This window comes from Neofelis nebulosa, chromosome 10, assembly GCF_028018385.1.
Source record: "Neofelis nebulosa isolate mNeoNeb1 chromosome 10, mNeoNeb1.pri, whole genome shotgun sequence".
NCBI classification, from domain to species: Eukaryota; Metazoa; Chordata; class Mammalia; order Carnivora; family Felidae; genus Neofelis; species Neofelis nebulosa.
Window position 1 is genome coordinate 407,113 of NC_080791.1, and position 14,850 is coordinate 421,962.

Sequence of the window (14,850 nt, forward strand, 5' to 3'; positions counted from 1 at the left end):
AGGCACCCTTTTTTTTAACTGGAATAGAGTCGACATATATTGTTACATTAGTTTTAGGTGTACAATGTGATTGGCCCTCTCTGTACCTTATGCTCCCCATAAGTGTATCTATCCCCATACAACACCGTCACAATATCATTGACTGTGTTCCCTATGCTGTGCCTTTCATCCCCCTGAATCTCCCACTCCCCTCCACCCATTTTGCCCCTTCCCTTCCCCCATGCCTCTCCCCTCTGGCATGCATCAGTTTTTTCTACTTGTGGATCTGTTTCTACTTTGTTTCTTTTGCTTTTTAGATCTTCTAGGTGAAATCTTATGGTATTTGTCTTTGTCTGTCTGACTTACTTCACTGAACATAATGCCCTCTAGGTCCATCCGTGTTGTCTCATATGGCAAGATCTCATTCCCTTTTATGGTTAAGTAATATCCCAGTGTGTGTGTGTGTGTGTGTGTGTGTGTGTGTGTGTGTGTGTACATATGTATATATTTACATCTTTTTTATTCCTCTATTGATGGACACTTAGATTGCTTCCATATCTTGACAATTGTAAATAATCCTGCAATAAGCATAGGGGTGCATATATCGTTTTGAATTCATGTTTTGTTTTCTTTGAGTAAAAACCCAATAATGGGATTACTGGATCATGTGATATTTCTCTTTTTAGTTTTTTGAGGAGCCTTCCTACCGTTTTCCACAGTGGCTCTACCAGTTTGCATTTCTCCAACAGTGCACATGAGTTCCTTTTTCTCCACATCCTCAACAATACTTATTATTTCTTACCTTTTTAAAAGCAGCCATTCCGGTAGATGTGAGGTGATACCTCACTTGGTTTTGATTTCCATTACCCTGATGATGAGTGACAGCCATCTTTTCATGTACCTATTGGCCATCTGTGTATCTTCTTTGGGAAAATGTGTATTCAGGTCCTCTAACCATCTTTAATGGGATTATTCGGTTTTCTGGTGTTGAGTGGTATAAATTTTTTCATTTATATTAGATATTAAGCCCTTATCAGATATATCATTTTGCAAATGTCTTCTTCCATTGCCTTTTCATTCTGTCAGTGGTTTTCTTTGCTGTGCGAAAGATTTTTATTTTGGGGTAGTCCCAATAGTTCATTTTTGCTTTTGTTTTTCTTGCCTGAGGACATCTATGGTTGATGTCCAAGAGATTATTTGGATATCTTTTGTTTTCTTCTAGGAGTTTCATGGTTTGGAGTCTGACATTTAGGTTTTTAAATCATTTAGGGTTTATTTTTGCGTATGGTGTAAGAAAGTGGTCCAGGTTCATTCTTCTGCATGTCACTGTCCAGATTTGTACCAGATCGTTTGTTCTTGGAGAAGTGAGAAGCCTCCTAAAGATCCCTGGCCCTCCAGCAAATTTCTGGGGTTAGTAACTAAATCTTCTTCCTGTGTGCTCCAGGCACTTTGCGAACTGCTGTTTCTATGCCTTAGCTCAAAAGCTCACAGCGGTGGTTTGTTAGCTGTCTCTTTAAGGGCAGGGACTCCGTTTCCTGTAGCCCTCACCCTCTCCCTCTCCCGGAGCTAAGCTCACAGATTTTAAAGTACCCAGAGTTAAGCCTATGATTGTAAAATCTCAAGAAGTTTGGCTCCACTGGCTTTCAGAGCCAAATGTTCTAGGGATCTGTCCTCCCGGTGCAGGGCCCCTGTGTCTGGGGAGCCTGGTGGGGGGTCCAGTTCCATGCCTTCTTCATGCCTGTGGTGACCCTCCCGTTCGTTCGTGGTTAATCTCACTGGAAGTTTGGTTCCTGGCCACATCTCCACCCTCCCACCCATCTTGATGTGGCCTCCCCTCTACTGTTAACTGTGGAGAGACTGGCCACTCTTTGGGTTGTTTTCGGGGTTTGCCGACCCATGTGGCTTTTACCAAGGTGTATCTGTTGGGTGTGGTGAGTTTCGGGTCCTCCTGCCCCACCGCCCTCCCAGGCGCCCACATTGACTCTTGTTACAAGGCTCCTCCCGGGTGGCCGGGTGGCCGCAGCAGGACAGAGCTGTGTCTTCCACTGCACTGATGTCACACTGTGCTCCTCCCGCTGCTGAAGCCATGCTGGCCACGGCCCACTCTGAGCCCTTGAATGAAAATGTGTCTTCCTCAGCTGGGGATGGGGAGGTATGTCTGTCCTCCCAGAGCACTTGAGGTCTCCAGTCCTTGGAGCTACACCCATAGCTCACCACCGATCACATATCCTTGACACTGTTGGGAGAGGGGGATGGGTATCCACCCCTGATAAAACCTACCCCCCCCCCCCCCCCCCCCCGTGAAAGAACTGGTCCCACAGCACAAAGGGGAGGCAGCAGACCCTTGGTCCTCAATCCTCTTCCTCCCTATGGAGACCCTCCCATGTCTTTTCACTGGAGCATTTAGACCATTTACATTTAAAGTAATTATTGATAGATATGTACTTATTGCCATCTTGTTCATAGTTTTCTGGTTGTTTTTATAGTTCTCTGTCCCTTTCTTCTTTTGCTTTCTTTCCTTGTAATTCATGACTTTATTTAGTGTTAGACTTGGCTTTCTTTCTCTTTCCTTTTTGTATCTATTATAGTTTTTTGCTTTGTGGTTATCATGAGACTCATATATTATATCCTAAGAATATAGCATCACATTCTAAAAGAACTTCAGTTTTACTTCCTCTTCTGTATTTTATGTATATATTGTCATATTTTATATCTTTATGTTTTTTGAGTTCCCCTTAATTAATTTTTTAGATAAAATTGATTTTACTGCTTTTGTCTTTTAACTTTTTGGCTTTACAAATGATTGCTCTTATACCTTTAGTGTATATTTGCTTTTACTCATGGTATTTTTTCTTTTTATAATTTTCTAATTATGGCCTTTTCATTTACCCTAAAAGAAGTTCCTTTAACATTTATTGTAAGGCTGGTTTCGTAGTAAATTAACTCCTTTAATTTTTGTTTGTCTGGGAAACTCTTTATCTCTTGTTCTATTCCGAGTGATAGCCTTGCTAAGCAGAATATTCTTAGTTCTAGGGTTTTTCCTTTTAGCGCTTTGAATATATCATGTCACTGCCTTCTGGCCTACAAAGTTTCTGTTGAAAAAAATCAGCTGATGGCCTTGTGGCATTTCCCTCATACATAATTAGTTGCTTCATTTTTGCTGCTTTTTTTATCTTTTTTTTTTCATGTTTATTTGTTTTTGAGAGAGAGAGAGAGAGACAGAGCATGAGCCGGGGAGGGTCAGAGAGAAAGGGAGACACAGAATCCAAAGCAGGCAGCACAGAACCTGACACAGGGCCCGAACTCATGAGCTGTGAGATCATGACCTGAGCGAAAGTCGGATGTTCAACCAACTGAGCCACCCAGGTGCTTCCATCTTTGTTGCTTTTAAAATTCTTCCTTGGTTTTTCATCTTTGGTGTTTTAATCATTATGTGTCAGTGTAGAGAGAATTTCATGGGTCCATCTTGTTTGGAACTCTCTGTGCTTCCCAAACCTGGATGTCTGTTTCCTTCCCAGGTTAGAGAAGTTTTCAGCTATTATTTGTTCCAATATGCTTTCTGTTCCTTTCTCTCTCTCTTCTCCTTCTGAGATCCCTGTGATGCAAATATTTGTCTATTTGATGTTGTCCAAGAGATCCTTTAACCAATCTTTTTGTTTTTCCTCTTTTTGCTGTCGAGCTTAGGAGTTTTTTTTTTCCATTACCCTGTCTTCCAGATTGCTGATCCATTCTTCTGCATCTTCTAATCTCCTGTTGATTCCTTCTAGTGTATTTTCCATTTCAGTTATTGTATGCTTCAAATCTTGATTGGTTCTTTTTTAATGTTTTCTCTCTCTATTAAAGTTCTCACTTAGTTCAACCACTCTTCTCCAGTTTGGTGAGTATCTTGAAGACCATTACTTTAAACTCTTTATCAGGTAGATTTTTTTCTCTCCTCATTTAGTTCTTTTTCTGAGGTTTTGTCTTATTTCACTTGGAGCATATTCCTTTGTCTTAATTTTGCTTGACTTTCTGTGTTTGTTTCTATGAATCAGGTGGAACAGATAATTCTCCTAAACATGATGGAATGGTCTTGTGTGTCATTGTTCCTTGTGTAGACTGTGCGTGCCTGGTGACTGGAGCTATGTCTGGCATGGGCTGAGGATCCCAGGGCAATCTATGCTGTGACTACCCTGCTGGAATAGCCATAGCTAACGTGGATATGGGCCAGAGTGGGTATAGGGTGCCCTGGTCCCCAAGATCTTTTAAAGCACATGCTATCTAACTGTACTGCTCACTATTACCTGTCTTACCTGTCTTACACTATTACCTGTCGTAGTAATGTCACTATTACTATGATGCTCTATAGATCCTCTGTGTCACTGCTTGAAAGTTTTAGCACCTGGCTCTTCTTGCCTCCTTACCACTGTTATGCCCAGAATTCGTGATCCCCAAAGACCACCAGGGAGCCGAGTCTGATGCAAAAGCAAAGAGCCTTTATTCGAGCTAGCCCGAGCTCAGTCCCCTACCTGCACTACACAGCGGTGAGATGCTGGGGAGAGAGAGGGAGTTTCAAAAGGACAAAGGTTTTATTGGGGCCTAGGGGCAGTTGGTGAGGTAATGGCTGTGGCGTCAGCCGATTGGCTGGGGAAGGGTCGGGTCGGAGTCCTGTTAGGCAGGTGAGCGGGAGGTTACTCAAGGAGAGGAGGCGTGGTCAAGGTGAAGGACACAGAACAAGATGGAGTCGGCCAGCGTAGGCCCGCCCTTTCAACCACTATTCCAGTGATCATTCTTTGTAATTTCAGTATCTTCATAGATCACCCATTCAACATAGTGACCTATCATTTTCTTGAACTTCACCCATTCAGTGGCATCTCACCTCAGCTACCACCAATTATTTCTCCACCTCCAAAATTTCAGTTCCTGGAATCTCAATCTATGATCTGTACCACCTGCCTCTCCGTGTCACTTCCTCTTGTACCCTGAGTTTAGCAATTGTAAGACCCCACCCCAGTCCATCTATCTTATCACCCTTTCTTTGTTATTCTTATCACTTGAGTTCTCACTTCTATTCAAACTGAGCTTCTCACTCCCTGGTTTGTCCCTGTCATTCCCTTGCATATACTTTCAAATCCATTATCATCAGTCTCCACCCCTCAACAACCACTGTTCTGATTTCTGTCATCAGAATTAGTTTTGCCAGTCCTTGCACTTTTGTTAATGGTTTCTTTTACTTAATGTTGAGATTTACCCATGTCTTTGCATATATCACTAGTTTATCCCTTTTTTAGTGCTGAGTGGTTTTGCATTGTAAGGGTATATCATAATTTGTTTCTTTTTTTTTTTTTTTTTTTCAACGTTTTTTATTTATTTTTGGGACAGAGAGAGACAGAGCATGAACGGGGAGGGGCAGAGAGAGAGGGAGACACAGAATCAGAAACAGGCTCCAGGCTCCGAGCCATCAGCCCAGAGCTTGACGCGGGGCTCGAACTCACAGACCGCGAGATCGTGACCTGGCTGAAGTCGGACGCTTAACCGACTGCGCCACCCAGGCGCCCCGGGTATATCATAATTTGTTTATCGATTCTCCTATTGATGGACATTAGGTTGTTATAATTGAGGCTATTAATAAAGCTGCCGACTGAAAGATAATTCAAGCTGAAGTTGTAAAACATGAGAGAATCGGTTACTATAAGACATCTTGTTCTGGACATATGTTTCATTTCCCCTGAGTAGAAGTAGAATTACTAAATCCTAGGGTACATTTGTGTTTATCCATATATGAAACTGTCACAAAGTTTTCTGAAAGGACTAACCATTTTACACACCCACCAGCAATGTCAGTCTTTTTAATTTTAGCTGTATAGTAGATATGAAGTAGTTGTAATTTGGACTCCCCTGCTTACCTATTTTTATGTGATTTTGGTGACATCTCTGTTAAATATTTTGTCCGTTTAAAAAAAAAATTTTTTTAACGTTTATTTATTTATTTTTTTTTTTTAATTTTTTTTCAACGTTTTTTATTTATTTTTGGGACAGAGAGAGACAGAGCATGAACGGGGGAGGGGCAGAGAAAGAGGGAGACACAGAATCGGAAACAGGCTCCAGGCTCCGAGCCATCAGCCCAGAGCCCGACGCGGGGCTCGAACTCACAGACCGCGAGATCGTGACCTGGCTGAAGTCGGACGCTTAACCGACTGCGCCACCCAGGCGCCCCGTACGTTTATTTATTTTTGAGAGAGAGACAGAAACAGAGACAGAGCATGACTAGGGGAGGGGCAGAAAGTGAAGGACACAGAATCTGAAGGAGGCTCCAGGCTCTGAGCTGTCAGCACAGAGCCTGCGGCAGGGCTCGAACCCATGAACCGTGAGATCATGACCTGAGCCGAAGTCAGACACTAACCAACTGAGCCACCCAGGCGCCCCATTTTGTCCATTTTTAATTGGATTATTTGTCTTCTTTTTGAGTTGTCACATTTTTTTATATATTCTGGATATAGTTCCTTTGTCAGAGATATATATTGCAAGTATTTTTTTCCGGTCTATGGCCTGCCTTTTTATTTACTTCATAAAATCTTTCATAAAGCAGTTTTAAGTTTTGATTAAGTATAGTTTGTCAGTTTTTTGTTCTATATTTAGTGATTAAAAAAAAAAAAAAAAAAAAGCTTGAGGCACCTGGGTGGCTCAGTCAGTTAAGCATCTGACTTCGGCTCAGGTCATGATCTCTCAGTGGGTTCAAGCCCCATGTCAGGCTCTGTGGTGACAACTCAGAGTCTGGAGCCTGCTTCAGATTCTGTGTCTCCCTCTTTCTCTACCCCTCCCCTGCTTGTGCTCACTCTCTCTCCAAAATAAATAAACATCTTTAAAAAAATTTTTTTTTAATGTTTATTTATTTTTGACAGAGAGAGACAGAGCATGAGTGGGGTAGGGTCAGAGAGAGAGGGAGACACAGAATCTGAAACAGCCTCCAGGCTCCGAGCTGTCAGCCCAGAGCCCGACACAGGGCTTGAACTCACAGACAGCGAGATCATGACCTGAGCCGAAGTCAGATGTTCAACCGACTGAGCCACCCAGGTGCCCCAATAAACATCTTTTTAAAAAAGTTTATTTAGCAGAGACAGTGCAAGTAGGGAAGGGGCAGAGAGAGAGGGAGAGAGAATCCCAAGCAGGCTCCATACTGTCAGCACAGAGCCTGACATGGGGCTCAAAGTCACAAACCGTGAGATATGACCTGTCCAAAATCAAGAGTCGGTTGCTGAAGTGACTTAGCCACGCAGGAGCCCCTATAGATAAAGCTTTTTGTGTACTCCGGAAGACATTTTGTCTATTCCAAGGTTATGAAGAGTGTCTGCTGTTTCCTTCTGGAAAGTTTCTGGTTTTGGCTTTTAGGCTTACCATCCATATCAGAGTCTGCATCTGTGCTCTTATGTAAGGCTGGGCTTTATTCTTATGAGTTGGTCCAGTTGTTCTAGCAGCATCTGTTGAAAAATGATTCCTTTCTATGTTTAGTGGCCGTGCCACCTTTTTAAAAAATGAATTGGCCATGGGGTGCCTGGGTGGCTCAGTCGGTTAAGCATCCGACTTCGGCTCAGGTCATGATCTCGTGGTTCGTGAGTTCGAGCTCCGCGTCGGGCTCTGTGCTGACAGCTCAGAGCCTGGAGCCTGCTTCACATTCTGTGTCTCCCTCTCTCTCTGCCCCTTTCTGCTCACGCTGTGTCTCTCTCTGTCTCAAAAATAAATATTAAAAAAAAATAAACAATATTTAAAAAAAAATGAATTGGCCATGTATGTGGGGGTTTATTTCTGTATTCCATATTGTATTCCATTGGTCTGTTTATCCTTACACCAGGACTACACTGCCTCGCTTATTGTGGCATTATGGCAGAGATTTTCAACAACGCTGCTGACATTTTGGATGAGATGTATTATGGGAGGTATCCTGGCCTCTACCTACTAGGTACCAATAGTATGCCCAGTGGTGGCACAATTAAAAATGTTTTCAGACATTGCCAAATATTTACTGAGAGGGAAGGGGCAAAATTGCCCCCAGTTGAGAACCACTGTTTCATGGTGAAATAAGGCAGTGCACACCCTCCAGATTTGTTTGCTTGTTTGTTTGGTGTTTACTAATTTTTTGAGAGAGAGATTGTGAGCAGGGGAAGGGCAGAGAGAGGGGGAGACACAGAATCCGAAGCAGGCTCCAAGCTGTCAGCACAGAGCCCAAATGCAGGGCTTGAAGTCATGAACTTTGAGATCATGACCTGAACCAAAGCTCAACTAACTGAGCCACCCAGGCGCCACACCCTCCAGTTTTGTTTTAATTCAAGATTGTTTTGTCTCTTCTTGGTATTTTTTGCTTTTCCATATAAATAACCTGCATGGTTTTGAACATACCATGATGAACATACAGATCAATTTAGAAAGAATTGATATAACAATATTGAGTCTTGTAATACATGAAATCCATGAACACAGTATATTTCTCCTTTCCTCTCTCCTGTTTTTTTCTTTTTGTTGTTGTTGTTTGTATAATTTCTTTTAGCAGTATTTTCTGTTTTCAAAGTGAAGTTCTTACATGGTTTTTTGTTACATAATTCCTAAGTATTTCAAATTCTATGATGCTGTTTTAAATGGATTTAAATTTCATTTTCCATTGTTATATGTAGAAATATCATTGATTTTTCTACATTGACCTTGTATTCTGAGAACTTGTTAAATTCACTCATTAGTTCTAGGAGTTATTTTTAAATTCCTTAGCATATTCTGTTTGTATAATCATGTCATCTGAAATAAAGGGAATTAACTTCATCTTTCCAATTGATGTGCCTTTTGTTTTTATGTTGGCCTTATTGAACTTTTTAGGAGCTCCAGTGTAATGGGGAATAGAGGCAATATAATGAGCTTTTTTTGCCTTTTGTCCCTTTGGAGAGGGAAGTATTAACTATTTTACAGTTAACTGTGCTGCTAACTAGGGATTTTTGATAATTGCCCTTTATCAGATTGGGGAGGATTCCTTTCATTCCTGGTGTGCTGAGAGTTCTTATCATGAACATGTATTCAATATTGTCATACAGCTGTTCTCCTTTATTTGGTCAGTGTGGTTAATTTTACTGATTAACTTTGACATTTATTTGTTTGTTTTAGAGCACGTGAGCAGGGGATAGGGGCAGATGGAGACAGGGGGAAGAGAGAGAGAGTGTGTCTCAAGCAGGCTCTGTGCTGGGCACAGAGCCTGATGCAGGGTTTGATCCCACAATCTTGAGATCATGACCTGAGCCAAAATCAAGAGTCAGATGGATGCTCAACTGACTAAGCCATCCAGTCACCCCTTTTTATTTTTTACTTATTTTTCTTTTACTGGTTAATTTTGAGATATCAAGTCAGCCTTGCCTTCTAAGGGTAACTCTCATTTGGTGATGTGGGAGTTTTCTTAATAAACTGGTGGATTTTATTTACTAATATTTTGTGAAGGATTTTTGTGTACAGTTTGGTCTGTAAATTTCTTGTAATATCTTTGTGAGGTTTGGAGATCAAGGTTATACAGGCTTTATAAAATATGTTGTGGGTGGTGGGGGGAACGCCTGGCTGGCTCAGTTGGATAAGTGTCTCACTTCAGCCCAGGTCATGATCTCATGTGGGTTTGAGCCCACATAGGGCTCTGTGCTGGCAGCTCAGAGCCTGGAGTCTGCTTCGGATTCTGTGTCTTCCTTTCTCTCTGCCCCTCTCCCACTTGCACTGTGTCTCTCTCAAAAATAAATAAACATTAAAAAAAATTTTTTTAATAAATAAAATATGTTGAGAAAGTGTTTCCTCTACTTCTATACTTGGAAAAAGGTTCTATGATTGTTATTTCTCCTTTAAATGTTTGACAAAAAGTAATAAAAAATCTGAACAGGGAGTTTTCTTTGTAGGAAGCTTACTAATTATAAATTAAATTTATTAATAAAGTTTTTGTATTTTTTTGTCAGTTTTGCTAAGTTGATTCTTTCAAGAAATTGATCCATTTTATCTAAGTTGTTGAATTTATTAGCGGAAAGTTGGTCATATTATTCTTTTAATGTCTGTGGTATTGGTAGTGATAGCCTATCTTTCATTCATGAGAGTGATCATTTTGTTTACTTTTTTTTCTTCACTCTTTTTTTTTTTTTTCATTCATCATTCTTGGTAGGAGTTTATCAATTTTACTAAAGTTTTCAAACACAACCTTATTCTGTGTGGTCTCTATTTTTTAGTTTAGTGTTTCATTGCTTTCTTCTTTTATTCATTCCTTTCTTCTTACCAAAGAATAAAGTTGCACGTCTTCCATCTTCTTAAGGTGGGAACTAAAATCACTGATTTAAAGTTTTTATCTTTTTCCACTGTAGGCATTTAAAGTTATAAATTTCCCTCCGGGGGCGCCTGCGTCGCTCAGTTGATTAGACATTCGACTTAGGCCCAGACCACGGTCTCACGGTTCATGAGTTCAAGCCCCACATCGGGCTTGCTGCTGTCAATGCAGAGTCTGCCTAGGATCCTCTGCTCCCTCTCTTTCAAAATTAAATAAACATTAAAAAAATAATAAGATAAATTTCCCTCTGAACAACTGCACTCAATAAATTTGGTATGCTGCATTTTCATTTTGTTCATTTTGTTTTGCTACTTCCCTTTTGATTTCTTTTTTTTTGACCTATAGCTTATTTGGAAGTATGTTCTTGTTTTATTTTAATTTCCAATTATTGAGCTTTTCTAGATACCATAATTGATTTCTAATATAAATCTATTTTTTAATTGGAGAACATACTCTAAGATTTAAATCTTATGAAATTCATTGGCTTTTGTTTTATGAGCCAATGTAAGATTTCTTATGTTGCACTCAAAAAGAATATGTATTGCAATTGTTGGGCCTAAATAGTTGTTCTGTAAATATCAACAAGGTCAAGGTAGTTGATAGTGTTGTTCAAATCTGTATTCTTACTGATATTTTTTTTGTGACTGTTCTATCAATTATTGAGAGGTATGTTGCAATATGCAACTACAATCATGGATTCATCAGTTTCTCCCTTTAGTTCTTTGCTTCATGTATTTTGAAGCTCTCTTATTAGGTACATACATATTTATGATTTTTATGTAGTCCTGATGAACTGACCCTTCTATCATTATGAAATACTGTTTTCATCTCTGGTAATACTCCCTGTCTTAAAGCCTACTTTGTCTGCTATTAATTTAGTAAATGTCTTCTACTGTTTCATCCTTTTGCTTTCAACCTGTCTGTGTTTGTGGAAATCCTCTTGTGTCTTGGTTATATTCAGTCTAGCAAGTGCTAAATCAGAAACTGTGAAGAACTGTATAGGATCTGAGGTTTTGACAAGCAAGCTAATTTTTTTAGCTTACCACTATTTCGTATGTATTGTGGCAGGCTGAAAGAAAACAAACTGTGTATCACTCGTGGAAAACGCGTAGCCAAAGCACTGTCTTGTGTCAGTTTCCTAAAGTCTACTCCCCAAAGGGCAATGCTGTGAGGGCCAGATGGCTCCTGCACAGAGTAGGAACTAGTTCATTACAGACTAAGAACCACAACACGTGGAAACTACATGGCCACTGCTATCCCCCTCTTCAGAGAGAAGGAAACCTTATGTTTGATCTGGAGTGTAAGCACTCTTTGGAGAAGAGAGAGATCTTTATCTTCGCTACCCCATGTCTCCAGGAAGGGAGACCTTTCTTTGCTTTACTATACTACACTGTCTACACACACACTCTTAAGTTGGCTGTGAATGTCTTCATTCAGAGAACCTGGGCTGTGCAGAAATATGAAATATTTACAGAGAACTGTCTCCCAAAAACAAGACTCTGCCTTGTGTTTAGCCTTTTTACATCTAATAATTCTTAAAGCAGTTTGATGTAGGTCTCTCATTTAACTATGTTTTCTATCAATTCTATTTTTTTTTCTCTTGTTTCTTCTTCCTTTCCTGCCTCCCTTTGAGTTAGTCAAAAAATTTTCAATTTTACTTTTTTTTTAGTGGCTCCTCTAGGCATTATAATGTTCATTCTTAACTATTTAGAGTTATAACTGGACCATTTCACATAAATATAAGGATCCTTCAACTTTATGATTCTATTAGTCCCACCCCCATGTTGGCATCCTTTTGCTCATGGACTTCTTTATGTCTGCATGTTATGAAGTTCACAATACAGTGTTGTAATTGTTGCGTCAAACCCACTATCTCCTACCTACCACTGGGGTAAGACCACTTAAATATACGTATCCCTACTTCCCGGAAGTGTACTTCCCTAAATCTGAGTTATTTAGAATAGAATAATGCTCCAACCAGTGAAGGCCTTTGGAAGGATGGTTAATAGTAATGCATGGAACTAAAAATCTTAAAGACTTCTTACCTACCACCTCTCAGCCCCATGCTTTCTGAAGAGGAGAACCACTTGGCAGTTTCTCAACCAGTGAATTGCAAGCCTCCTTTTCCATTTTTTTCATTGTCTAGCAAATAATTATTGAAACACACACACATATTTTTCACAAGCAAAATTAATTTTTTGAAACAGATGAAACTAGAGAATATAAACTCAAGTGCCCAGGTGCAATCAGAAATAAATGAAATAGGAAAGTTAAGAAAAATAGGGAATGTGTGAATAGGAATTCATACTTGACAAATCTTACATATTTTCCAGAGGAGGTGGAAATCAAGATTTTTACGTAAATTGCATGGATTTTTAGCTACTTCAGACTTATCATGACAGCCAATTTTAAACTTTTGGTCTAAAAGACAAAAAGAAATATACAGCATTGTCCTGACTGCCCCATAATTTGTAAGACTGATTCTTTCACCAATGAATTAGCTCTTCACATTCCAGAAAATAGTAAAGAATGCTTCCACAGCAGGCTTTGGGAGGTGGAAACATGTATGTAGGCCTGCCAGGCCTGGATAAGGTTCTGGAATTACCACATATAAAGATATTAAAATTCTTAGCTAAGGGCCTTTTTTTTTAAATTTGTTTCTAAGTAAGTAGACTTTTGAAATATGAAAACATCACTGTACAATAAATCACTAGTTTGAAGCTATTTTCTGTATTGAGATTTTTAAAATTTAATCCCTAATTCAGTTATCTACTTTGTGTTTTAAATATAGAGCTTTTGAAGAGAAACGAAAAGAACAAGAAGAAAGAGAACAACAAATCAGAGAACAAATACTTCAACAAAGAAAAGAGAAGTTTGAAGAAGTCACTGAAAAATTCCAACGTGCCCATATTCCTCTTTCACAACGGAGGAGAGCAGGTACCTTAATCTCTAGAGCAATTTGAGAACAAAAATGAAAGTTATATCTAATATTCAATATTCAATATTGAGTAGGCAGTAAAATGATAAATTAAGAAAGAAAATATAGGGACACATGGGTGGCTCAGTCAGTTGAGCATCCAACTCTGACTCAGATCATGCATGATCTCACAGTTTTTGAGTTCAAGCCCTGTGTTGGGCTCTGTGCTGACAGCTCAGAGCCTGGAGCCTGCTTCAGATTCTGCGTCTTTCTCTCTCTCTGTCCCTCCCCTGCTTGCCCTCTTTCTCCCCCTCAAAAATAAACATTAAAAAAGAAAATTAAAAAAAAAAAAAGAAAGGAAGTATAAATTCAAACTAAAAAAATATGCCTTTGAGTAATAAGGTTTTAACCAAGTGAAAAATTGTAATTTGATTTAGCTTTAACTTGGAGAATATTTTGTTGGCTCTATTAGTAAATTTTGAAAGCTTGCAAGTTTGATTCTACTATATCCTGGCTCACAATGCTTTGTCTTTTTAAAACTGATTTAGTAAAAAGAAAATTTAACATTTAGGTTCAGTAAATTAGTGTCACATTCATTCTGGTATTTTATTCACATTTTGGTTCAAATTCCTGTTTGAGAAACATTTAAATAAAAATAAAGTGTACAAAGTGATACAATCCAACAATCTGAGACCTGGAACCTATTAAGAATCTAAATATGAGTATGGTTGATTCTTTGGTATCACATCTACATTTTTTATACCTTAAATAGCAACACAGAATTAAGAATAAAATGTCAAAGCTTCAAAAAGAAAAGGACAGGCAGAACCTTTATGTTCAACAAACATACGTTGTACTACATTGTACTTAGCCCTGGGCTGAGACAGAGAGAAATCTAGTCCTACTCTACCATTAAAGATCTCACAGCTTATTTTGGAGGTGAGAATAATGTAAACAATGTCAATAAATACACTGATGATTGCTGTGGTAACAAAATAAGTGAAGCTCTGTGTGAACACAGAAGGAAGAAAACTACAGCTGTACAGGGACATCAAGGACATTATCCCTGAAAAAAATGACTTAATTTGAATCTTGAAGAATGAGCATTTTGCCATGCATAGAGAAAAAAATTTTTTAATCCCCAATGGAAGGAAAAGCTTTCGCAAATAAATTATGTATTTTGGTGTATCCTGAAGCATAGGGTGGGGAAAAAGTGAAGAAAAATGAATGTAAGTCTAAAAAACTAAGTTAGAACCAGGACCCAAAGAGCTTTGCATATCATGCTAGGAATTTTGTCTTTCTCCAAAATGCAATCCACTTAAAGGTTTTTAATTGAAGGGGCGCCTGGGTGGCTCAGTCGGTTAAGCGGCCGACTTCAGCTCAGGTCATGATCTCACGGTCCGTGGATTCGAGCCCCGCGTCAGGCTCTGTGCTGAAAGCTCAGAGCCTGGAGCCTGTTTCAGATTCTGTGTCTCCCTCTCTCTGACCCTCCCCCGTTCATGCTCTGTCTCTCTCTGTCTCAAAAATAAATAAATGTTAAAAAAAAAATTTTTTTTTAAATAAAAAAAAAAAGGTTTTTAATTGAAAATGAAGCCATTACTGTGTCTGTCACAGTGAGTAAGGGCAGGTGGTAACACCATTAAAAATA

The 14,850-nt window shown here is 39.3% G+C and overlaps 1 protein-coding gene across 8 annotated transcripts in view; it reads left to right on the plus strand.

Moving 5' to 3' along the window:
- Window positions 1-14,850, plus strand: part of CEP126 (centrosomal protein 126) — a 106,083-nt gene that overhangs the window by 24,136 nt on the left and 67,097 nt on the right. For all 8 annotated transcript variants that reach the window (XM_058686446.1, XM_058686445.1, XM_058686448.1 and 5 more), the window contains one exon: window positions 13,077-13,222. In XM_058686446.1, coding sequence (XP_058542429.1) covers window positions 13,077-13,222 — 146 coding nt within the window. The remainder of the gene's footprint in view (window positions 1-13,076; window positions 13,223-14,850) is intronic.